Genomic DNA, 26,235 nt, shown 5'->3' on the forward strand with positions numbered 1-26,235 from the left:
TATATTTCTCACATCTTTCTCTCTTCCCATAATCTCTCTCACCAACTTCTCTCTTCACAATCTCTCTTCTAAACCAAACATACCCTTAATGCTACTTATTTTTCCATCATCTATGTCACTTTCAAAAGAAAATGCAGAAAATGTTGTTGCTGGAAATGTTGTATTAGGAAATGCAGAAAGTGATGGAAATATTTCAGGATCAAGTTGTGTCTTCTGACTTTTTTATTTTGTTCTGCACATATATGCTTCAAGGGTCAAATTGATATCTGATTAAATAATTCAAGGACTTATTTGATGGTCTTTAATATAATATAGAGATCAATTTGATAGTTAGTCAAATAATTAGGGTTTGAAGTTTTTTTGAATTGGAGAAGAACGTTACCACTAATTATTGGAAGAAATTTTGAGGATTTTGGAGTGTAGATTACATATTGTAAAATTAGGGTTCCAATTTTATATATTTGGGGAAGAAATAGTCGTTGGGAAGAAAAAGCCATTGAGGAAGAAAGAGCAAAACATTTTCTGCAAATCAATTGTCCTTGAAAATTTTGGTCACTATCGGCCAAATTAGTCCATGCTTGTGTGACATCTGACATGAAAACCTATGTAAGAGGTTAACAGTCACGTCAGCACCGTTAACAACTAAATTGGACGGGGGACTAAATTGGTTGACATATGACAAATTCAGGGACTAATTATAATTAAGAGACGATCTTGGCAGATCAATGCAAATTCAAGGACGAAGTTGATGATTCACTCGACCATTTGACTAGCAGCTGATTGAGATTGATTTACAAGAGAAAGAGGCGATGAAATGAAGATCCCATGTCAAACATGAAAATGTCCCCACAGGAGAGTGAATAAAATATTTGACGCAGACTGAGACTGAGACAGAGACATTAGAAAGGAAGAGAGAGAAAGACAAGTTCCTTAATTCGGACGAACAAGTCCCACAAAGACAAGATCTCTCTCTCTCTCTCTCCAACAACAACAAAGTACACTTCATCGGTTTCACAACCCAGTACGCAGTACAATACATACACATAAAAGGAATCTATATTTGTCTGTTTCTCTCTTTTTTTAAAAGTGTGAAGAAAAGAAAATGGCAAAGAGCAATGAAGAATCATCGAATCTGAATGTGATGAACAAACCACCTTTGAAGAAGACAAAGACACTTCCTTCCCTCAATCTCAGAGTTTCTGTTACTCCTCCCAATCCCAATGACAACAATGGAATTGGAGGAACTTCAACTACTAAAACTGATTTCTCAGAACAACAATGGAACTACCCTTCTTTCCTTGGCATTGGCAGCACCTCCAGAAAAAGAAGACAACCACCCCCTCCTCCTTCCAAACCTCCTGTAAACCTCATTCCTCCTCATCCCCGTCCCCTCTCCGTCAACGACCACAACAAAACCACCTCCTCACTTCTTCCACAACCTTCCTCTTCCTCCATCACCAAACAACAACAACAACACTCTACCTCCTCTCCCATCTTCTATCTTGTTAGTTTATTACTTTTACACTTTTTCAGTTTTCACTCTATTAACTTATAATGTTCATACTTCATTTTCAATCATTTCTAATTTTTATTTTTTGCAGTTAGTTATCTGTTGTATTATTCTTGTACCCTATTCAGCTTATTTACAATACAAACTTGCCAAACTCAAGGTATTACTGATTGCACCCTTTAAATTTCTTGTTTGTGTTGGATTGAATCCATTGTTTATTTATCAATTCAATTTCTTTGGCTCCAGGATATGAAACTTCAACTCTGTGGTCAAATTGATTTTTGTTCCCGTAACGGAAAAACATCCATACAAGAAGAGGTTGATGACGATGATAATGCAGATAGTAGAACAATAGCTTTATATATTGTGCTTTTCACATTGATTTTGCCTTTTGTATTGTACAAATATCTTGATTATCTTCCTCAAATAATTAATTTCTTGAGGAGAACAGAAAGTAACAAGGAGGATGTACCATTAAAGAAGAGAGTTGCTTATATGGTAGATGTATTTTTCTCCATATATCCTTATGCAAAGCTACTTGCACTTCTTTGTGCAACTCTCTTTCTTATAGCATTTGGTGGTTTAGCGTTGTATGCGGTTACTGGTGGTAGCATGGCTGAAGCACTTTGGCATTCTTGGACTTATGTAGCTGACGCAGGAAATCACGCTGAAACAGAAGGAACCGGCCAGAGAATCGTCTCTGTCTCAATTAGTGCGGGTGGCATGCTTATATTTGCCATGATGCTTGGGCTTGTTTCGGATGCTATATCAGAGAAGGTTGATTCACTTAGAAAAGGAAAGAGCGAAGTCATCGAAAGAAACCATGTACTCATCCTTGGCTGGAGTGACAAATTGGTAATCCCCTCGTTGGTTTTCTTAGAAACATTTAGAGTTTTTGAAATTGAATTAGAATTTGATGCTCAGGAATTTAGTTTATATGATGAGGGCCATTCAACTGAGTGCATTAGTTATTTTTCTTGATAAATATGACACAAAAAAGCTGATAGTGATATTTTACTGCAGGGCTCACTTTTGAAGCAGCTAGCAATAGCCAATAAGAGTGTTGGTGGTGGTGTTATTGTGGTGCTTGCAGAAAAGGAAAAGGAGGAAATGGAAATGGATATTGCAAAGCTCGAATTCGATTTCATGGGGACATCAGTAATATGTAGAAGTGGCAGTCCACTAATACTTGCTGACCTAAAGAAGGTATTGCCGTGGTATTTTGTTCTTTATTCATGGAAAGGATAACTCTTAGCATAGTCTGTGTGATCATTCTTAGTTCTTCATTATTTATTTGTAGGTTTCAGTTTCAAAGGCACGTGCAATCATTGTTTTAGCTGCGGACGAAAATGCAGATCAGGTCAGTTGCTATATTCGTCACCCTTTTGTTGTTTTGTTGGTGACTATTTCTTGCATAGAAACTTATTCTTAGTCAGTGTTTTCCTCGAATTTGTCTCCAGAGTGATGCACGTGCTTTGAGAGTTGTTCTTAGCTTAGCTGGTGTAAAGGAGGGCTTAAGGGGGCATGTTGTTGTAGAGATGAGCGACCTAGACAATGAACCCCTAGTGAAACTTGTTGGTGGAGAACTCATTGAAACAGTTGTTGCACATGATGTGATTGGACGTTTGATGATTCAGTGTGCTCTACAGCCTGGCCTTGCACAGGTTTTTATTCAAATAACTTGATCCCTTTATGCATTACTGAAATTGGTAGTGGCTCAAATGTTATGGATTTGATGACTTAACCGTCACATCTGGTTTCCAGTTACCTAAACTTGGTATCGTACCGTGTTTGTTTGTTCATTTGTTTTTTTCTCTTGGCCAGATATGGGAGGACATTCTAGGATTTGAGAATGCTGAGTTTTACATAAAAAGATGGCCTGAACTGGATGATCTTCTTTTCAAAGACATATTAATTTCATTTCCTGATGCAATACCGTGTGGAGTTAAGGTTGCTGCAGATGGAGGGAAGATTGTCATAAATCCAGATGATAATTATGTTCTGAGAGATGGTGATGAAGTCCTTGTTATAGCTGAGGATGATGACACTTATGCCCCAGGCCCTCTGCCAGAGGTCATCTTTCTGTTCTAGTTTGCCTTTCAATATTGGGTCCATTTAATGTTTGAATAATTTGGAAAATATGCTAATAAGGTTTTAGAATGTCGTATATCTGGCGCATTTTCTTGGATTTATTAAATCAATGATCATAGGTGACTTAGTCAATACATTTTTGTAGCCAGAAACCAGCATTACATATTACATGGTTTAACAGTGTATAGTTTGTATAGGTACGCAAGGGTTATTTCCCTAGGATACGTGATCCCCCTAAATATCCAGAGAAGATACTGTTTTGTGGCTGGCGCCGTGACATTGATGATATGATCATGGTAATTCCCTAAATTTTGTCCATTCCATATTACTGCCTTAAATATCCTTATATTATTGCTATTATGCACCATCAAATTGATGTGTAAGAAGAACTGGTTTACCCTTTCAAGAAACATAAAACATGTCAAATCAAGCTACATTTAAAAGATCTTGACTACTGTGTATTAGAGGAATGAGTAAAATTCTCAATAGCTTAGCTTACACTATCTATAAGAGTAAAATTCCCAACACTCTACACACATTGGATAGAACCCATTGTAACAACCTCTAACTAACTGAAGTTAGTGAGGTTCATCCTATTGGGGAATCTAGTAATAGATTCATTCCTCTTTGTAATCATTCTCAAGAATCAGAAATACAAAATCACATTCTCATGAACTAGATTCTCTCTTCAACAGTATAGATTCTCTCTAAGAGAAGATTCAAACTTCTAATACTGTGGAATTATTACTAAAGAATATTGAATTTTGACACTCTCAAAGGTTGTATCTGAAAATACAAAATTAGCTACAACATATGCCAAGCACATCAGATTCATATGATTGAATACATTTTATCTATTTGATCTACTACGATTCCTCAATAGCTTTCGATATTCATAACAAGAATTATTAGAACTGGTATTTTTCTTTTGTAAGACTATCAAGTGTCTCCAAGTCCAAAACCTTTGGATGTGATACTCTTTTCCGCGTCATTGCCTGGGTCACAAAGTGCTTCCAGTCGGTTTGAAGCCTCCGTGAGCTGGTGATTTAATCCCTAACCAAATAGTGTTCCTATAGACCGGAAAAAAACAGAAATTTATCCAAGTTACTGTACCTGAAGTATTTTTTTTGTTGTTGAAAGAAAGTTCCTAAAGCCTTTTATATTGGATATCTTTTGATGTTTGATGTTTGATGCTTTGACTTGTAATAGTTTATGTAAACATCAAAACAGTACTTTTATGGCAATCACGCAAACTAAGATAGTATTCAGTAAGAAACTGCACTATGTATTACTCCTAGACTCGACCAATGCCTTATATTTTATATTCTTTAACCCTTTGTTGTATACAATATACTGTGGTAATGGTAAGTAGTCACATAACTGTAATAGGCTAATATGTCCATCTACAAAATGAAACGAAATTCTTGCTTCATAATCTTTTAACATATCCTTGATCATTATTGTTTTGCAGGTTTTAGAAGCATTCTTGGCCCCTGGTTCAGAACTTTGGATGTTCAATGAAGTTCCTGAAAAGGAAAGAGAGAGGAAACTTGCTGCTGGTGAACTTGATGTTTTTGGATTAGAGAACATAAAGCTTGTTCACCGGGAGGGAAATGCTGTCATTAGGCGGCACCTCGAGAGTCTTCCTTTGGAGACTTTTGATTCTGTAAGCTTGAAATCTTCTTCTTTATCCATATTTATAGTTTGACTTGAAATGCATAAACTAGCATTTGCGCACCATGTCCAAGTGAATGTTAAGAGTTTGAACATATTTTGTTCTAATTGATTATGCTTCTATTCTATCTCATTTGGAATTATCAGCTATATCATACTTTCATTAAAAAAAGGTGTTTGATTAGAATGACAGCCTCCACGTAACTGTTGGATGGGACAAAATAATAATAATGTCGACATATAAATATGAGCAAAGTGCATGTTGAAGTAGGAATTCAAAAGTCATAGAATTTCTTCAGATTCAGGACAGTTAAGCCAAGTAAAGGAAAATATTCTTCAACTGTATACTAACTCTAAGAGGACAGATCCTTATTCTTGCAGATGAGTCAGTGGAGGACTCTGTTGCTCATTCTGACTCAAGATCCCTAGCCACTCTTCTGCTCATTCGTGATATACAGGTAACCACTGCTGCTTTTCGCATCAGTGTCATGATCTTCATATAATACTACTGTCGCACTGCATTCCGACACCTCCTTTCTGTTTTTTTTTTTTTTTTTTTTGTAGTCGAGACGTCTACCTTACCGAGATACGAAGTCAACTTCTTTAAGGTTATCTGGGTTCTCTCATAACTCATGGATCCGCGAAATGCAACAAGCTTCAGATAAATCAATTATAATTAGTGAAATTTTGGATTCTAGGACTAGAAATCTAGTTTCTGTATCCAGGATCAGTGATTATGTATTATCCAATGAGCTGGTTAGCATGGCACTAGCTATGGTAGCTGAAGACAAGCAGATCAACCGTGTTCTTGAGGAATTATTTGCGGAGGAGGTAGCCTTCGTTTAAACTTATGTTTTCCGCTTCTCGTCTAGTTGATGGATTTCAATTGAATTTCAATTCTCTAAATGTTAAAGTCAAACTGCTAGTTCAGTATTTTTGAGGTTTTTATTTTATTTTATTTTATATGCTTTTGGATTAGAAGATCAAAATGACATATAATACTGGAATTGTGGTGCATTTATGGCAGGGGAACGAGATGTGTATTAAGCCAGCAGAGTTCTATTTATTTGACCAGGAGGAGCTCTGTTTCTATGATATAATGATTAGGGGTCGTACAAGAAAGGAGATTGTTATAGGCTATCGCCTGGCCAACCAAGAGCGTGCTATTATCAACCCTTCAGAAAAATCTGTGCCAAGAAAATGGTCCCTTGATGATGTTTTTGTTGTTTTAGCCTCAGGTGAATGACAGAAGAAAGGAATAGTATCATTCTTGTTCCGTATGTTTTATGTTTTGTCCTCGTCGAGATTCATGCATGCCTACACTATGATGGTCATTCCTTTCATTCTCGATTTAACTTGCCAAAAAGATACTGACAGTGGCAGCTAGTTATAACTGTTGATAGAAGCTCGGAATTTGAAGATTCCTTGAATGCGAAAGGAACCAAGATTTTGCCGGCTCTAAGAATTGGTTACTCGCGCTCTTTATTGTGGATATTATATTTGTTGTAACTTGTAAAATAATCTTTTATAAATAGATGTAGGTGACTAGGGACAAGTTCAAGTAGCAGAGGATAGCACATTTAGAAACTTTGATCTCAGGTTTCAGTGAGAAAAATGCTATACTGATTCACTTATGTTTCTTAACATATCAAGTCAGCAGCAGCTTTGAAATAAAAAAAAGCAAAGTTTCATGTTAGTTCAAATACATGTGTAAACTATATCAAGATTACACCGTTGGACCAAGAAAAAAGTTAAACAAATTATCCAAAAAAGTTCATTATTGATTTTTATTAGTCATTTGTTCTCACTTCTCAGCAAGGGGGCTGCTATATTTTCCTTGAAAGCATGAAGAGAGATTTATAGTAGGCGAGTCACAGAGTTTCGAACCTATTTTGAAGCCTTAGAGTAAAAAAATAACATATTTTCCGACACAGATGATAGTAACAGATGCAAAGGTAAAAACAATGACTCCAAGAAACACATACACTACTTATACAGTTTATGCGCTTAAAATGAAGATGTTGACAGCTGGCGAAGAGACATGAATTATGTAAAAGCTTTGAGATTTGTATAGTAATAGCAATCTAATGAGAATCACTGAGGTGATCTTGTTTTACTGACGACATTCTTCCTTGAAAATGATTTCTGGAATCAGTTTAACTTTTCACCTTTGTTAAACTGTGACATTCTCTCCCCTAGCTAGTTTAAAAGAAAAACATTGGACTTAAGTCCAGCTTGTTAAGTTTTTTTTAATATCTATCGATCGAGTTATCCAAATCACGTTGTTTCAATACCTACCAAAACAAAACCCCATATGTAAATCGTTTAATTAGAGCATTCAGATTCATCTAGATATCAACCACACAAAACTCCATCATTTCATTTATGATTTATTGGTCCCCAGTCACGTGCAATTTTCATTCCAGCTAGGATGCCATGGAATGAAATTTGATAATTAGATAGATGATAATTAGGTTTAATACATCGTTTGGTCTCTTAGTTTAATTTTTTTTTTTTAATTGGTTCCCTAAATATTAAACACTTTAAATTGGTCATTTATCTTTGTTTTTATCATCAATTTGATCCTATTTTATTGATTTTAAACCTCTAAAAAATAAGACCGTTGGATAAATGAGGTCTATCAAATCTAATGGTGTATCACCAACACCTAATTATATTACTTTCTTCATCTTCTTCCCAACGGATGATCCTAATCTTATGGATCTGTTCCTGAGATTCTTTCAAACCAGGCTTAATGGGTTTCATTGCAACATATGCCATTTTTTTCTTCCCCTTAAGAATTGTTGCTGGATGTGATTTCTTCTTCTATGCTGCTTGGGGATGATGAAGTGATTTCATGGTTAGAACAATTCTTCCATTAGCAACAATATAAATCAACAACAATCATTATTCATGAATCATCATTTAAATTCATAAAAAATCAATTAAATCTGTTAATCAACAACAAAAATAATTGATTCTTCAACAACAACAACATGAATCACCACAAACAAACCCATAATCCACCACAAATAATTCACGCCTCTTTCTATTTGTATTGATCCCAACTTACGGTGTGTGCATAGTCAAACAAAATAAACCATGAAAAACAATTAACATTCAAAAAAAAATAATTATGAAAAGATTTCTCCAGAGAAAAAAATCACCTTTTATAAATTACACAACTTTACATACCACATGAAATGAAAGAAAAATCGAGGAAGAGGTTTTCGCGTTTTACGGTTTTTCATATCAAAGTTTGACATCTGTGAGTTTATCGTTTAAGTTTGGGTTGGTGGGTGTTATGGTAACTGATTCAATTCCTAATGCAAAGAGTGAGAGTTTCTATGTTAAAATTGGAAGTTTTTAAGCTTTTGTGAATGTTGAAGATGAAGATGAAAGAGGCATAATGTTTGATTGTAAGAAAAACCCATAAACTCAAATGTTGCGGAAGATGTGGTAAAGAGTTTATTCTATGAGTTTATATGAGTTAATGGGTTAAAGGTTGTGGTGTTAGATATTATTTTCTGGGATGTGGTGTTGGTATGAAGTTCATAGGATGGAAAAGAAATAAAAGATGGAAGATGAAAGGGCATAATATTAGGTGTTAGTGATACACCGTTAGATCTGATGAACCTCCTTTATCCAACAGTCATCTTTTTGAGAGGTTTAAAATTAATAAAATAGGATCAAATTGATGATGAAAACAAAGATAAAGGATCAAATTGAAACGTTTAATAGTTAGGGGACTAATTTGAAAAAATAAATAAATTAAGAGATGAAAGATGTATTAATCCATAATAATTATCCTTTCTAACAACAAAGGCCTTTTGCGTGTTATGTTTTTGCTCTTCAACTTTTATTATATTCATTTCTTCTTCTTTTTATTTTATAATTGGTGGTTGCACTTGCATCATTTAATTTAATGGTTGCGTTGCGGCATAAACTAGTTTTCCATCACATGACGTGTCCCACGTTTTTATTAAAGGAACATGAAGGCCCATGCATACAACGACATGAGACAGAAAATTGTTGGTTCGGTTGGTAATAAAATTGATGAGGGAACGGGTAATAATTTTAGTTTACATTTATCTCCAAAGTTTATATATATAAACTCTATGCATTGTGGTGTTGTTTCTTCATCATCATAATCACACATATATATATATTTTGAGTATTGTTGAGTGAGACTGAGAGAAAATAACAAAAGTAGTAAGTAATGCCTCTACCACTGCTTTCACTGAACCACGTCTCTTTTGTATGTAGGAGTCTGCAAGAGTCTGTCAAATTCTATGAGAATGTCCTCGGATTTGTGCTCATTAAGAGGCCATCTTCTTTCAAATTTCAAGGGGCTTGGTAAGTACTATATATATTTTCACATTTTCTATTACTGTTCAAATCAAACATGAAATATTATAAATAAAAAATAGAATGTTTATAAGGATTGAAAATAAAATTATATTTTTACATATGCTAAAATCAAAACTATTGACATTTTCTTGAATAATTTGCGAGCTAAAAAGCTTAGATGGACTTGGCGCAGTATAAAAGTTGAAAATATTATATTGATATTCTACTATTTGCCTCTAGATTGGGTAGTTTTTAAAACATGTACGGTGAAGGGAAAGTATTATCTCATGTCACATGAGAACAAATTCTAACCCTTGATTTGGTAGTAAGAGAAAAATGAAATGAGGTATTTTTAAATTAAAAACAAAAAATAATAGGTTATAATGGTTGAGTCACGAATGGCACACCCTCTAACTACAGGGTTGAAAAGTTAAATGCGCGTCTATAGGGGCTTTCACAAATGGAAGGTGCGACAAAACGGGGGTTGAGATCCTCTCCATTTATAAAAATAAATGGAGATTGCAATTATGAAAAAGATAGACACAAAAAATAGGTGGTGGGTCATATTATTAAATGAATCCCACCATTATTAATTATTTTTAAGATTTTTTGTATCTTTATCTTTCTAAATGGAAGAAATGGAGAAGAGTTTAAATCTTTCTAAATGGAAGAAATGAAGAAGAGTTTAAATGGAGATGATCTTAACTCGCAAGATGGTACATTGATCGAGTGCAGATCTGCTCCATTACTAATAGTTGTCCAGTTCCCAGTTTGTTTTACGGATGCATTACACGTGGCCAAAAACAACTCAATGGCCAAGATTTAAGATATGATAAAAATCAGAATAATCTTCAATTCTGTTGTTTGTTACGCTCCTCTAGTCCTCCTCTTCGAACGCTCTCATCGTCATACGGAAGCGCCGCCATGTGTTATGTTCTTGGCCTTCTTCTTTATCTCAAATTCACTATTTTGATTTTACAATTTTTTCCCAAATCTTTGCAAAGTGGTATAACAAAATTACAAGATCTTTCCCCCAAATCGCTATGTAATTATCTCAGGAGCAATCTTCAATATGTGCAACAACCAAACTATCTTCAATCTTAAATCTAAACAAAAATAAAATAAAAACCCAGCAACAATCTTTAAGGAAAATGGTGAAAATCGCAGCACATACAGAAATGGTGACAGCGAGGCGGCGAAGAAGCAAGGAGAGATGGCAACGACAATTTGTTTTGGACTGAATCATAGAAGAGGAGCTCTCAGCGACTCACTGTATGTCTTTAATCTCTACCGTTAAAATTTAAATTGAACACGTGTCGTGCATCCGAGAAAAGAACTGAAAAACTGGACTACTTTAGTACTCGAGCAGATCCGAACTCACATTGATCATTCCATTTCCAGCAAAAATGAGATTATCCAAATCCAAATATAAAAAAGAACAAGTATTTATTACATAAAATAAAAAGAAAAAGGATAGTTTCGACCAAAAATTAAAAAAACTTTGATAAGAAATAGTACCGGTCCCACTCAAAGAAGAAAAAATTGAATCATATCCTCTCCATTTATTAGTCTCTTCATTTCTTTCATTTGAAGAGATACACAATTTTTTTTTAAAAACAATTAATAGAAGTGGGATCCACTTGGTGGTATAACTCATTACATAATTTTTTGGCGTCAAGATCCTCTCCATTTTTTATCTCCTCTATTTCTCTCGTTTGGAGAGGTAAAGACAATAAAATTTGAAAATAATTAATGATGATATGACCCACTTATTAGAGGGTTAAGATCATCTTCATTTGGTAAATTAAATAGAGTTTGCAATTTGGATAGACACAAAAAATATATTGTGGATCCTACAATCATTAATTATATTTTACTTTTTTCAAGATTTTATGTGTTTTTATCTCTCTAAATGAAAGAAAGGGAGAAACACATAAATGGAGAGAATCTTGACTCCTTATTATAAGACCCACAATTTATATTTTATGAGTGAAGATCTTCTCCATTTATTAGTCTCTTCGTTTCTTCCATTTGAAGAGATAAAGATTTAAAGAAGTTTGAAAGTAATTAATAGTAGTGGAACCCACTTAGTGGCAGGACACACTAAAACTTTTTTGTACCTATATCTCACCAAATGACACTATCCACTTTTAACAAATGGACAAGATCTTAATTAATATTTAGGTGTATCTCTTTCTAAATGGTAATCTACATTTATTATAAATGGAGAGAATATTAACTCAATTTTTTTATCTATCTCTCACCAAATGACATTATCCGGGTCAATATCTTCTCCATTTATAAATTTCTCCATTTGTTCCATTTAGAGAGATAAAGACACATAAAAAGTAAAAAATAATTAATGATGGTGGGACCCACTTAGTAATAGGACCCACCACTTATTTTTTGTGTCTATCTCTCTCCAAATTGCAACAAATGGAGAAATTTATAAATGGAGAGGATCTTAACCCACATTATCCATCTATTTTTAGCAAATGGAGAGGATTTTAACTCAAAAAATAGTACTAATACTAATTAGAGTGCTTCTCTTTAGAGGGCTTTAGATAACTATCAAATACTCCCACCGTCCCTATATCTAAACACCATTTTGACTAAATACATATCCCTTTTTACATTACTATATGGAGTTATTATTTTGTTCCTAAACATATTCGTAATCAATACTACTAACTTGTCTTGAAATATGAAAAATCAAATTTAATACACATACAAACAAATGACAATTTGATAATACTAACACACAAAATAGACACATTAATTACACAAACAACTTTTTTTTAAAAATGTAAAGAATGTGACGAAGAGAGTATGTATTTAGGAAACCTAAGAGATATTGAGGGGCGTAAATAGAAATGTTCTATTAGTTAAAGCTTATAAATCGTAGGCCTTGTGGCTGGTAGATATAATGACCCACCCTCTCGTGTATTTGTTTGTGACCATAAGAGAACGATTTAGTTCCCAAATTCATTCCTAGTGGCCTACAAAGTTCCCATGCAGGACCATTATCAATTTATTATGCAGTTTTGTCCAAAAAGACATTAGATCTTACGTATACAATTATTTTGTTAATTTTACGAGTACAAAGGAATAATCGAGATGAACTCATTTCATGCTTACTGATGGTGCATTTCTTCTAGGTTATTCAATTATGGCATTGGCATTCACCTACTAGAAACTGAGTCAGATAAAGTTCCAGTGAAAAGAGGAGAAATCAACACGAAAGAAAATCATATTTCATTTCAATGCTCAGACATGAAACTTATAATGAAGAACCTTGATGAAATGAATATTGAGTATAAAACAGCAGTTGTGGAGGATGGTGGAATTAAGGTTGATCAATTGTTCTTTCATGATCCAGATGGATATATGATTGAAATGTGCAATTGCCAAAATCTCCCTGTGCTTCCTATTTCCACTTGCCCTCTAAAGCAGCCAACTAATCAAGCACCAGTACCCTTTTATGGTATATATATATATATATATATATATATGTTTTCTTCTCAACTCTCCTAATTAATTAATTTCTTTTGTTTCGTTTAAATTTAATCCAATGATTACTACAATGAAATTGAAAAGCTTAATTTATATCCAAATTGGACATGTTTTTGCAGGAGAAGGAAAGAACTGCCATGCAGAAGAAGCTTTGCTGATGATGGAGATTTTAGTGATAGATTTGTTAAGGATTTCAATATGAGGATTGTTGTAACGTCCTTAATCATTCATTTTTCTCTAAAGAGATAGAGTATAGTGCAAAGAAAGTCTAATAAAGTCAATGTTTTATGTCTATGTCTTATTACAACAATAAGAGAAATACAATATGGAAATTAGTTTATCAAATATTACATTTTTGTTGATAAAATGACTAAATTACATTTGTCATTTAGCTAGTTTGTGTACATAATTGACCAAACCCTAATGGAAAAGTCGACTATTAGTCGACGGATAATACAGATTCACTAGCTTAGTCACACATCTAAATAAAATCAATATATTGAAACACACACTCACATAAAAAATAATATGTAGTTCATGAATGTACATTGATTTGGGACCGTGACTATAAAGTATTTCTAAGGATAATAATGTAATATGATGGCATCACTTAAAAAAAATAAAATAAAAGTGAATGATTATGACCATAAATTGGTAAATTACTCTTTCCTCTCAAAAAAACCATTTATTTATTTTAAATTTTAAACAACAATGACTGACAAGTATACATACCCTTTTTAAGAGGATTTATCATAAACTACACAGCGGAGACTATAGTCATTCATATCAACCTTATGTATACAATGTTTATGTTTATAGTGTGGCTCCGTCTAGCGTGAGCGGCCAATATGGGTCTTTCATTGTGCAAATGAGTTTATAACCGCATGATATAAGATTAAAATATTTGATGGTCAAGATGCTTTATCTATAACTTGTTTAAACCTGATTCAACAGTTTGTGGCACATTTTTAACATTTGGCACGTCGACTATACTAATTAAAATTTAAATTTACGAGAACACCCATTATTTATGTTTATTTTCAGTGACCTCCATGCTTAATGATGGGCCGGGTCAGTTGGTTATGTAAGGTTGACATGTGAATTGGGAAATACATTTCAAATTCGAAGGTCCAATTTATGAGAATGCTATTCTCCCATCACGTTTTGCTCGGTTCGAACTGAACTTCGGAAAATGCATATGTGACAACTGTCATACCTCAATTTTAAATATTATTTGGAAAAGTTAAATATTTAATTTAATCATTTTTAAAAGGTGCTTTTCTTTGTCCCCATGTTTTGCTAGAATATTTTAGAACACAATCTAGAATATTTTGAAACACAATCCAAAATATTTTGATAGGCAATCTAATATATTTTAGTGTTTGATATGAAATATATTTTGATACACAATAATATATTTATGTACTGAATAACATATTTATGTACTGCATAATATATTTTTGTACTCAATATAATATACTTTAGTACTCAATTGAGATATTTTTGTACTAAATGAATTACTTGTCCCTAAAGTTTCTCACCTTTTAGTTGTGAAGTTTTTCTATAAATAGAGAGCTCACATAATGCATTACGGACACCGAAATTCACAGTTGATGCTTCCTGTGTTTTTCTTCTCTTCTCCCTCTTTCGACTTGTGTTGACGAGTCTTTTTTTTTTCTACTCCTTTCTGTCCCTTTTGATTTCAAGGTATTTATTTTTTTTATTTTGCTCTTATGTTATAAAAAATGCAAAAAAAAATTAGATTATGTTAAGAGATTTTGTGGTGATCCAACCTCACTACAAAATTCTCACGTTTTTATTTTTATGCTCCGTTAGTTTAATTTTAGTCCAATTATTCAAAAACAACAAAAACATGCAAATAACAAAAAACTTTTTACAATAAACCTATCAAACATCAATCAATTTAATTCTACTTCGAGTCTATTTTCATTTAAATTAAAAAACACAAACAAATTCTTATTTGCCACTTGGCTTTTCATTTTAAAACCTTTTTTCAAAACTAATAAAAAAACACCAAACCAATCTAACATCGTTTTCTACCCCGAACTACGAGGTTTTGATCCCTCATGTGTACGTAGATAAATGACACTCGTCCTTCCAAATCATAAAAAATGAAGATAAATTATATCTCACTTTCTTTTTCTTTTAATCATCACATTAATTTCATTTTTAAGCAAGCAAGTTATAGCACATTTATTAAATAAAATCAAGAGGTTCCCGTAGAGTACTACGGACATAAAGGGTGCTAATACCTTCCCTTTATGTAACTAACCCCCGAATCCTAAATCTTTTCAAAATGGGGTAGTTTGAACTTTTTTTTTTCTTCAAAATGGGGTAGTTTGAACTTTTTTTCCCCCTTTTTCTTGAAAAATTAAATGTTCAGTCGTGAAATAATAAAGTGAGTCAAAAGCTAATCAAATAGCATTGATCTCCGAAAAATGACGCGACAACAATTGTTATTGTCCCATCATGTCGTTAAACACAATTGCTTCGTCTTCTGAACCATGATTTCCATCATCACAAGAATTTCCATCCTCTTCAGATTCGGCCGGAAAAGAAACATTTGAGTTTGAACTCACAGGTTCGGCCGAGTTACTTGATCCACCACTTGACATGTTACTATCACTTTCTGCGGTCGTGCCCTGTAACATTATGCAAGCCGTAACATTAATTCTTATTGCATACAAATTAAGGGGGATGTATTGGATCATGATTATAAGGGATTTTAAAAGACTTTTTAATTATGAAAAAGTCTTGTGGTATTCAATCAAGACTTTTTGCAACTTAAAAAAAGTCTTGTGGTATTCAATCAAGACTCTTTGTCATTTTAAAAAAGTCTTGAGGTATTCAATCAAGACTTTTCATCACTTAAAAAAAGTCTTGTGGTATTCAAAATCTTTCAAATTTCGAAGGATTGTTTAATAAATTGGATTTTGATAGATTTTGTGGGATTTTGTAGTGTAATTTTAACAAGAAAAAATCGTTCATGAAAAGATGAGATTTATTGAGATTGTTTTTCTTTTAAAACTTACTATCTCTTTCTTCTCGTTTCTCTCTCTCTCTCCCCCTCCCCCTCCCTATTCTCTCCTTTCTCTCTTCATTTCTTTATCTCTCCACTCTCTCTCTCATCTCTCATCCCCCCTCTCTCCCTCTCTCTATCTCATAAAAAAATAAAAAAATTGTATTGAGAATATTATGATAGAGAGTATGTCGTAATCAATGTTCCGCAAATCGAGTGTTAACTCTTTGAGATTACCGAATTTACGTTTTTAGGTACAAAAATCGTGTTAACTCTGAGGTAAATTCGGTTTTTGATAAAATCGGAAGGCTTAACGAGTTTGACTGAGTTAACACTCGGTAAACTCATTTAAATTCAACCGATTTGTAATGGCTGACACAATTTTTTTTTTGAAATATTTGTAAGTGCTGGCATAATCTTAAATATGTACAATTGAGTTTTGTGGGAATAACATTTTTAACAAATAAAAAATGTGTATTGAGAATAATGTATTAGTGTTTTTTAGTCCCTTAAAATCTTATAAAATCCTTAAAATTCTTAAAATTTGAAAATCAATTGTAAAAGAATTTTTTATTGGTTTTATTTTTCTTTATTCAAACGCTATAATTTATTTGTTCATTATTTTTATCATTCACGCTTGTAAGTTTGTTCTTTTTCCCCTAAAATTCATTGAACTCTTTGAAATTTTAAAATCATATAAAATCCTTTGAAATCCTTAAAAGTCGGTGTGATAAATCCTTTAAGATCTTGAGTGTATAAAGTCTTTTACATAAAAAGTCTTTTAAAATCTCACAGTCTTTTAAAATCTTAAAAGACTTTTTTTTATTAAAATAGTCTTTTAAAATCCTAATCCAATACACCCCCCCTAAATCAGATCAGATCTAATTGCTAAAACACATACTTAATGTTGGTGGATGCTTACCGGTGTGATGCCCAAACCTGCATCCAAAAACAAAGGATTTCCACGATTTGTTCTCCCGTTCATAACTAAAACCCTGAAAACCAAAGTTCAGTTTTTTCATCAATAACTACAGATGGTCTTAACAAATCAGATTTCAGATTAATCAAGGGATTTCAGATTTGAAATATATAATAAATTTCATATTTAAAATTGATTAATCGGAACGGATCTGGTCGCTTTATTACAGGAAAGAAAACAAATCGAAAATTTTCATCAATTCTGGTATATGAATAGTGGGGTTACCTTTGAGATCTTCGACCTTGATCTGTAATTCGTCGAACCCAGCTGTTTTCACGTTACGAATCTTGTTTTTCTAGAATAATTTTTATAACAATTATTGTGGTTAAAAGACCCGGTGGAGTGTAATTATTTCTAGAGAAAGTATGTTAACTGTGTACTGATATTTTATCAGATTAAAAACAAATACAAAATCAAAAGGTTGGAAGTGTAAATAAGGAAGATGGTGTGGTATTATTATAAAATAACCAAACGGATTCAATGTCTAAATAGCTGTAACTAATATATTATATTAAAACCGAATGAACCTACAATAAAAGGTTTTTTTCCTTAATCCATGGTGAGAGACCTATAGAGGTACCCACGCTAGCACCCGCCTTATAGTGTGTACTAAGCCAAAAGCTACTATGTTTAGTTGGTTTTTAAGGGGCTGGCTGCAATGCCACCAAATAATCTAGTGATTACATATTTACCTCTTAAAGTTAACATTAATGACTATTTTATTATGGTCTCAAACCTCTTACCGCTCTGAGTTACACTTCTAGTACGTAAAAAAAATGCATTTTGCCTAAATTATTTATAATAAATGTCACTGTATTTTATATATAAAAAGAAATATAAATTTTCCAAACATGAATAACATTATTTCATTCTTTTAACCAAATTTAGGTTTAAGATAATTTAAAATATGTTTCAGGATGTTTTTTTTAAGAAAGGTAATCAGTAAAAGTGTTTCTTATATATAAAAAAGTGAATGTGTTTTTTAATCTAAAAGAGGTTCAAGTTCTATCTGCCAAGTCAAAGACCAAAACAAAATTAATTATAAACACTGTCCTAATCACCTGCATTATTAAACAAATGATAGTTATTTTTTTGGTAAAAGCATATGAAATTAGTAAAAATTCAAATATTGATTTATTTTTGAATAATCTATTATTTCTCTCATTCCACAGTACCCACGCAAAAGAGAGTCAAATGAGCTGCATAAAGGTGCATCGAGCTCACAAACCATCTGTTTTATGAACAAACCATCTAAGGAATGTACAAACTGAACAAAATGATAATTATATGATGACACAAATTGTCTGAAAACACACTTCCAAATAATGTAATATTAGTGACTTTTTCAGATGAGTACATCCGAACTAATGTTGGAGTGGAGAAAATAGTGGCCTACTATTTTTGTGCCACATTTGGACAACAGGTTCTCTTACCAGATTTGGCAATGTATCGATAAATTTAGAGACTTTAATTCAAAATGGAGAGGATCTTGACTCATTTAAATGATAGCAACCAGTAACACTGTGACTCATTGTGTAACTAAAGAAAGAAAGCAAAGGACTTGAAGAAATTTGGTTTCAAATTTACACTTGAGTGTATTTCGTTTACCTTGTTTTTTAAAATTATTCTTGCCTTAACAAGAAGACTCAAATTCTTTTAATCCATTTGTTTTATAGCTTCTTGATGCTTTAACTTGACTTCTCCAAAAAAATCAAATAATAAGAAAATAGCATTGAAAGAAACAACATTGTCTTCTTCCAGTAAGCTACTGTGATTAATACAAAAATGCACCACATGACAGAACTTGCTAGGCCAAATAGCAAGTGAAATTTTTTAAGGAAATTCATTAGGCATTTGTCATTGCATGCATTTTCAGCATGTTGACAAAAAAGGGGAAAAACAACAATCAACTAGAAACTGAGGATGTAGATTAAAGTTATCAGGAGCTTATGAATGTTTCTAAGATCCAAATTTTGGTACATACAAAATCCACCAAAATGTGGTCACGTCTATCTAGCTAACATGGGAGGAAATGAAAACTAACGAAGTACATTGCCATGATTCTACAAAAGGCAAGGACCCAACTATAACGTTCGTTGGGTGGGGGATGGCCTTCAATTCTACCTGCAGATCATCAAGAATTAGGCACCACGGGACATTTTCATTCTTGGCATTGCCTTTTTCATTTGGCGAGCACGATCTTTTGCTTCTTTCTTTCGAATGGCCTCTGCACCGAGCTTTGCCTCAGCCTCCTCCATCATCTTTTTCCTCTCTGCCTTTCTTCTTTGCATGGCCTCTTGTTGAATATTTCGAAGTTCTTTCTGTACCTCTTGGGCAACCTTTTGTCGTGCAGCCTCTGTCTTAGACCGGGCCTGGATTATGTATTATGCACATGAGTTAATCAAGGACCAATCATAAAGACGTTCATAAATTAATATAAGCAAAGTATACATTGGTAATATGGTAGACCAATTTAACTCACCTGAGAACTCAATTTATATCTTCCAATCAAGTCAATATAATATGGAACAAGAGCCACCAGTCGAGTCATATCAGCCATGTTTTTAGCAGCTGGAAGAACAAACCTGAACAGCAATACTTTCTTGTGTATGCCAGGGTGATTGTCGGAGAAATGCACTGAAATTAATCCTTTTCCAAATTTCTCAAAAGACTTGTCACCAAAAACCTACAGTATACAAAAAATAGCTGATTTTGAGTCCAAGAACAAACTTTAACTTCAATAAAATAAGAACTGTGCAGATGATCCAAGACAGTTTCTATAACAAACTTCAAACTTCACATAACCTTGAATATGATTGTGCATGGCTAGTTCACAGATCTAACATCAAGAGAATATGTAACAAACAAAACTATCAAAGGAAAAAAAAAATGAAAAAAATGAAGCGGGAAACCAAAGCTGTTATACAGAAACCACATAAAGGGAATGTCCAGAAGAGCATATATGAAATTGTCTTGCGACATAAACACAATTGTAAGTGTTTGGGAGAATCTCGAAGGACAGTGTATGACCTGTCCATGAGTATGATAGGCTCCCTCTCTGTGATAACTTATAGAAACAGTTAATGTGGAACTCACCCATATCCCCTCTTCGATTTCCATCCACCGCAAATTCTACTTTTACAACAAAAAAAGTTATTGGGAACATAAAATAGCTCTTCAGTGTGCATATTCACCTAAGAATTCAAGCGCTTATGACATAAGCTCTATATATTAAGAGCTTATTAAATAAGCGCTTAGCTTAAATGAGTTGGATCCAAAGTTTATGATAGAACATTATTATTGCTGTTAGCTGAAATGATTTCCCAAACATCGCCAAAATGTTGGACATGATTATTCATACCATAATATTCCTCTACAAATCATTGGATACATAATCATCATCATAAACATCATTATTGGTAGTAGTATGACTAAGTAGTGTCATAAAAATGTCATCTAAACAACTTTACACAAGCGACCAAATTATAAGCCAAGATAACTACTAGGTTGGAAAAACCAATATAACCTTAAAAGCTAAAACTCAGAGCTTCTTCTTAAGCTTAAACGATATCAACATTCAACAGTCAGCAAACAGATAGATTCATTAAATTCCCTTTTATTCATCTCTCTTGGCATGAACCATACAATGATTAAAACATGAAAAATGAAAAGAATGAATGAAAATTGAACCTGGTCAATGAGTGCATCAGTGATCAAATCAGAAGCAACTTCCCTAGACTCAGAAATAACAGCAAGATCATCAGAAACCCACTTCCTTGAAGTAGGAGGAGTCATAATAGTAGCAAACCTCTGCAAATCCCTATAATCCTTATGCATAGCTTTAGCAGCTTTCTTTCTAGCCATAGCAAAAACAACATGATCCATAGCATCATCATTCATATAAACCTCAAAAGTAATCTCATCTTTTGAAGGAACCACCATGTTATAAATCCTAGCAATAAGATCATGTCTACTCTTCAACTCCATAGTAGCCAACAACCCTTGACAGTATCTTCTACCACTAGCATAAAACTTAAACGTTGTTTGGCCTTCTTTCAACAACAAAGGAGTATCATCCCCGCCATCGCCGATCCCTAAAAGACTGAAATTTTTCTCAAAAATTGAATCTTTAGCAGCAAAATGTGAAGCCCATGAAAGTGCTATGTTCTCGTTTTCCTTTTTACCAGTGAAGTAATTGAGAGCGAACATGATAAGAAAACTTCCGCAAACGATCTCAACGGTGAAGGAACGTGGTTGAGGCTTAACGTTTTGATTATCAGAAGCGGTGGTGTTGGTGTTATCGGTGGATTGGGGATCGGTGGTTGGAACTTGGAAATCAGGGTGTGGTTGAGTGGGAAGACCTTCGAATTCATCGTCGTCCCAGAAATCGAAGGTGGTGGTTGAAGGAGGAGTGGATTTGGGAAGATCGGAGGGTGGAGAAGGAGAAGGAGTAGGATTAATAGGGTTTGGATTGGGATCGGTGGAGAGAAATTGAGAAGGAGGTGAACGGAGAGAAGCTGGATCGATGGAAGGTTCTTCGAATTCAGAGTCATCGTCTTCGGCTTCGAAACCTTCGAAATGAGAATCGGAATGAACAAGGGTTGAGAAGATGCATAGTGAAGCGAAGAAGAAGAACAAGAACAAGAGTTTTGGATTTGCCATTGGAATTTGGAAATGAGGCTGTAAAGGTGTCTTAAGTTTTTGTTGTGTTAGCTCTTCTTGTTTCTCAACTCTTCTAAAATTAATAATAATCAATTAATTATGCAACCTACTCCAAACTTAAATCAAAACTAATTTTGCCTTTTTTTTTTTTGGCACTATTTCATAGACCATTATTATTTTGTGTTGTGAGTAAACAACTCTCTTATAAGCTCTTTCTTGGAGAGTAGTGCTACCAACACTCACTTTATTGGTTTAAATCAAGGTGGATCTCACACATTGAAAATGGATTCCACTTAAGGTGGTGGGACATACACTAGTTTCATCCAATAAGAGAGTGAGTGTTGAAAATAGAGTGTCCCTAACATTACTCCTCTCTTATATTTAAAGAGTCATACTAGTCCTTAGGGCAATGGTTAAGGAGATAAAAAAAAAGTTTTAAGTTTAAAATGCTCTTTTTTAGACTTTTGAGGAGTTGAATGCAAGTCCCAATGTAAGATTATTATATTTGTTTTCTTAACTATTGCATTAAGGGCACCGGCTATCATTTCCCATACTTAAATCATGTTTTTACTTTTTTTTTTCCTCTCTCTATGCTATTTCTTACCAATAAAAAAAGAGAAAACGAAGGTTATCATAAAAGTTTTTTTTTTTTTCCTCCATATAGATAAGAAAAAAGGAACAAAGATAAAAGAACTATATGAGAGATGAAAATCCTTTCCGATCATCAAACAATAACAACTTAAGAGAAGATGAAGGAGTATTTAGCCCCACCAAACCAAAATCTCCTCCATGACCCAAGTTTGCAAGCTTATCAACACATTGATTAACTTTCCGATAAACATGCTTGATCTTACACTTTTAGTGACCATGATCCATAAGATATATCATCTATTGGAGAAGAGGTAAAAGATGATGATTTTGAAATTGACGAAACTCCACCATTCCCACCATCAGGAGAAAGTCCATCTCAACTATAAGAAAATTGATACCCAAGTTACCCGTCAACCTCTAACCACAAACAAGACCCCAAAGCTCAGTCATAACTGAAGTAAAACGATCAAGATTACAAGTGAAGTCACGAATAAAATCACTTATGGAGTTCCAAATAAGACCTATGCAGGAAGAAAGACCAAAGTGCCCAATTAAAGAAGTGGTATGGACGGATTCCAATTGACATTAATCTCATGCAATGTAGCTTCAATAAAAGATGGGGGCGGTTAAAGAGGTGACAATGAACCATAATAAGATACTTCTTAAGGTTGCCTGATGAAGGGATATAAAATCGTTATATTCACAATTATTCCAACTTTGAACAATATTATGTAAATTTGGACCCATGTAAACTATATTTCAATGGCTTATGCCACAATAAAGGTAGTGGGATCATAATATTGCCCTTCTGGTGAGTTTTTAGTTGACAGGTTTACAAATCGATGAAACATGTGGGTTGTTTTAATATAGTAAAAGGAAAAGAAAAACAAAGACACTAGTATGCAAGAATGAAAAATATATCTTGTAAATGAGTTTCATACGTGTTCTTTCAACATTTCTAGTTAGAGCATTATCTCGTTGAAAGTCAAAATGTATCAAAGAAGCCACAAATTATCATCTAAGGTTACTACTATCCTCGCTCGAAGTATTCAAATAATCAAAACTTGTAAAAAGTTCCACTTGAAGATTTCTCAAGAAGATTCAACAACAATAATTATCTGTCCAAAAGTGTCAAAGATTCAAATTAAAAAGAAAGCCGTACGCCGACTCATGCCTGAAATAGGAACTCAAGAATACAACGAACTTGAGGAAAATCCTCACAAGGCTTTTTTAAAAACAATTACTTCACAGTTTCAAGCTGTTCTTGGCCTTTCAATTGTGAAAATCTTGTCTAGGCATTCCAACGGTGAGGTCTACTTTGGCCAAAGAGCACCCAACATTGGACTTCTGATTTAAAGAGTATTTTTAGTTTTTATTGTAGAATGAATGTCATACAATTTGCTTCATCTCTAAATATTTGGATTATTATATCTAACATTTACTTTACTTCTTTGGTTAAGTGACTTATAAAAACAACTTTATAATGTTTGCTTTATCTTTAACATTTATAAATAACATACTGCTAGTGTGAAACCTGCTTTAGAATGCCATACGATTTGTCTATAATAGCATATTTGGAGTGTTGGAAGCGGAGGAATTGTGCCACCTAATTAAGGGACAATGTAGCAGATTGTTTGGCATGGAAACTTTCTAATGATGGAGTCAATTCAATTTAGCTTCTGCTTATGAGGCAATTACTTAAAAGATATGAGGTCCATCTCTTTAAGAAACTTGTCCTTGCTCTACAAATGCTAATTTGGTTTTTCTCTGGTACACCGGGGCGAGGGGTGCCCTGCTAATTTGGTACTAAAGTCTGGTGGGCTGATCACTTTTGATTTGAGATCGGGAGTCAATTCTTTGACTCAAGTTGGTTTTTGAGCTTTTGTTTTTGTGCTCTTTTGGTGGATCGGAGGTCACGAGGTTTTGGAAGCTGCATGTTCATTCAGTCAGGTGCTCTTCGATAGGTGGCTCAGCTTGGGTGTTGGGGTCTGGGAGTTTTATTTTGAGGGTGTTCTTTGGGGGTGAATAGTGACGATGGGCGGTGGTGAATTTTGTGTTTACAATGCTTGTTTTTGTGAAGGAGTCTGTTTTAGGTGGTGATGTGTTTTGGTGGGTTTATCTTCATGGGTGTTTTTAAGTGGTTATGGTGTACCGTCTATATGCGGCACCATTTGTATCTTGTTTCGTCCATACCCTGCGACTTGCGGTGATGACGTTTAATAATATCTGTCGATTAAAAAAAAAAAAAAAGTTATGCAATAGCCAAAATCAAGAAAGTTTGGTACAAATTATTAGGTTCATGTAAATGTAATCCATCTCATTCTCGATCACATAGTCTTAGGTTTTTAACAACTAAAATAAACCCATAAACATGTTTGTCCCTTGATTTAACCGTTAGTTAGCATGTCATCTTCATGAACAGCAACACAATCCAATTTTTTGTGTCTTAGCCTTCAAATAACAACCTGCCGCATTTCTTACTATTCCTAGCTATATATCAACTCTGAAGTAGAAGCAAAGAAACCAACAATTAATTAAAACACCAACCTGGCTTCAAACAAATACTAGTACTGATCATAACAATTCCCATATCCTTCCTTCAACAAACAAAACAAATACAATGGAACATGAACCTATGTCGGTGACCCCTACCGCTGATTATAGCTCCACCGTGGACACCTCTCGTCCTTTCAGCTCCGTCAAAGAAGCCGTAGCCATCTTCGGAGAACGGCTTCTTGTTGGAGAAATATACTCTCCATCTCCAAAACCATTCTCATTCTCAGACACTTCCAGTACCGCACCTTATTATTCTCCTTCGGTAACTATTAAGAGAGAACCATCGTGGAGATCAATGCCGTCATCACCATCACCAATTAGTCCCATCAAACCACCATTTAAAGAAGAAGAAGAAAACAACATTTTTGATACAATAAAGAAGCTGGAGGCAGAGCTTGAGAAAACGAAAACCGAGCTGAAGATGTTGAAGGAAAGAGGGAGTGAAACTGAGGTAGCATTGGCAACAATGAACGCTGAGCTTCACAAGAACATGTCCAAGTTGGCTCAAGCAGAGGCTGCAGCAGCTGGAAAAGCAGCTGCAAAGACTGTGAGGTTTGAGAATATTAGTGATGGAAGTGAAAAAATGATGAGAAATTCACAAACACTAGCTCATATAATTAGTCTTGGAGAAAACGATCATATTTTTGGAGGAGGGAAAAAGAGACATAATAATAAGAGCACAAAGCAGAAGCCAATCATCCCTCTTTTGAGTGATTTCTTTTTCAAGAGAAAGAATTCTACTAATCATCATAATAATCCTCTTTATGCTTCTCCTTTTTAATTAATGTATCTATGTTTCATTGTTTTTTTTAATTCATTCGTGTGTGACTGGGATTATGGGCCAATACAGGTCCAAGCTAAAATTTGTATTATTAATTTCTGGGATGTGTGCCATTTTTTTTTTCTTTCTTTTCTGTTTTGGTTAAGTTTTATGTAAAAGTTTATGTTTGTATCTATTGTATTATATATATATATATGTAAAATTAAGAACAAAGCTCTTCCGGTCTGCCACCCATTGAAACTTTGGCAAATATGGCTATGGAGATCGGAGGAAACATAGGAATAATTAACATTACAAATTTCACATTCCTTCTGTTTCAAAAATAAATAATTTACATTTCTTCGTTAAAAAATAATAAAAATAATAATAATTTGCGTGAATTACATTTTTTATTTAAAATGATATTTAAAACAAGTATTAATTATTAGTAGGTGTATTAATTAAAATTAGAGCGTAAAGTAAGGAATGGGCTTAATAGAAAAAGCCCA

General features: G+C 33.7%; 4 protein-coding genes and 1 long non-coding RNA gene across 6 annotated transcripts; 3 read left to right on the forward strand and 2 right to left on the reverse strand.

The window, feature by feature from the left end:
- The first annotated feature begins 866 nt into the window (after nt 1-866).
- LOC11433851 (ion channel DMI1) lies at nt 867-6,971 on the forward strand. Of its 2 annotated transcripts, XM_003592883.4 has the most exons (12): nt 1,103-1,504; nt 1,602-1,670; nt 1,757-2,365; nt 2,534-2,716; nt 2,811-2,870; nt 2,971-3,174; nt 3,335-3,583; nt 3,799-3,897; nt 5,073-5,267; nt 5,641-5,733; nt 5,840-6,106; nt 6,303-6,971. In XM_003592883.4, the coding sequence occupies exons 1-12, from the start codon at nt 1,103-1,105 to the stop codon at nt 6,519-6,521; spliced, it is 2,649 nt and encodes an 882-aa protein (XP_003592931.1). In that variant the 3' UTR covers nt 6,522-6,971. The 2 variants fall into 2 exon arrangements, with proteins under 2 accessions (XP_024632977.1, XP_003592931.1); XM_024777209.2 differs by lacking the exon at nt 6,303-6,971 and having other exon boundaries at nt 867-1,504; nt 5,657-5,733; nt 5,840-5,976.
- Nucleotides 6,972-9,361: 2,390 nt separating this feature from the next.
- Nucleotides 9,362-13,483, forward strand: LOC11420626 (metallothiol transferase FosB). Its single transcript, XM_003592884.4, has 3 exons — nt 9,362-9,631; nt 12,784-13,109; nt 13,258-13,483. The coding sequence occupies exons 1-3, from the start codon at nt 9,495-9,497 to the stop codon at nt 13,338-13,340; spliced, it is 546 nt and encodes a 181-aa protein (XP_003592932.1). The 5' UTR covers nt 9,362-9,494; the 3' UTR covers nt 13,341-13,483.
- Nucleotides 13,484-15,491: 2,008 nt separating this feature from the next.
- LOC11425119 (uncharacterized) lies at nt 15,492-17,636 on the reverse strand. The gene is made up of 3 exons (XR_003009270.2): nt 17,383-17,636; nt 17,101-17,173; nt 15,492-15,801 (listed from the first exon to the last, which is right to left on the reverse strand). It is a non-coding gene; the product is annotated as an uncharacterized lncRNA (long non-coding RNA).
- A 1,316-nt stretch (nt 17,637-18,952) lies between these two features.
- Nucleotides 18,953-21,894, reverse strand: LOC11421155 (uncharacterized protein At5g49945). The gene is made up of 3 exons (XM_003592889.4): nt 20,848-21,894; nt 19,640-19,843; nt 18,953-19,529 (listed from the first exon to the last, which is right to left on the reverse strand). Exons 1-3 carry the CDS (start codon nt 21,817-21,819, stop codon nt 19,299-19,301), a joined length of 1,407 nt encoding a protein of 468 aa, XP_003592937.2. The 5' UTR covers nt 21,820-21,894; the 3' UTR covers nt 18,953-19,298.
- Nucleotides 21,895-24,898: 3,004 nt separating this feature from the next.
- LOC11418812 (WEB family protein At1g75720) lies at nt 24,899-25,999 on the forward strand. Its single transcript, XM_003592887.4, has one exon. The coding sequence runs from the start codon at nt 25,031-25,033 to the stop codon at nt 25,745-25,747; it is 717 nt and encodes a 238-aa protein (XP_003592935.1). The 5' UTR covers nt 24,899-25,030; the 3' UTR covers nt 25,748-25,999.
- Nucleotides 26,000-26,235: the final 236 nt, after the last annotated feature.

Source organism: Medicago truncatula, chromosome 2 (assembly GCF_003473485.1).
Source record: "Medicago truncatula cultivar Jemalong A17 chromosome 2, MtrunA17r5.0-ANR, whole genome shotgun sequence".
Taxonomy (NCBI): domain Eukaryota; kingdom Viridiplantae; phylum Streptophyta; class Magnoliopsida; order Fabales; family Fabaceae; genus Medicago; species Medicago truncatula.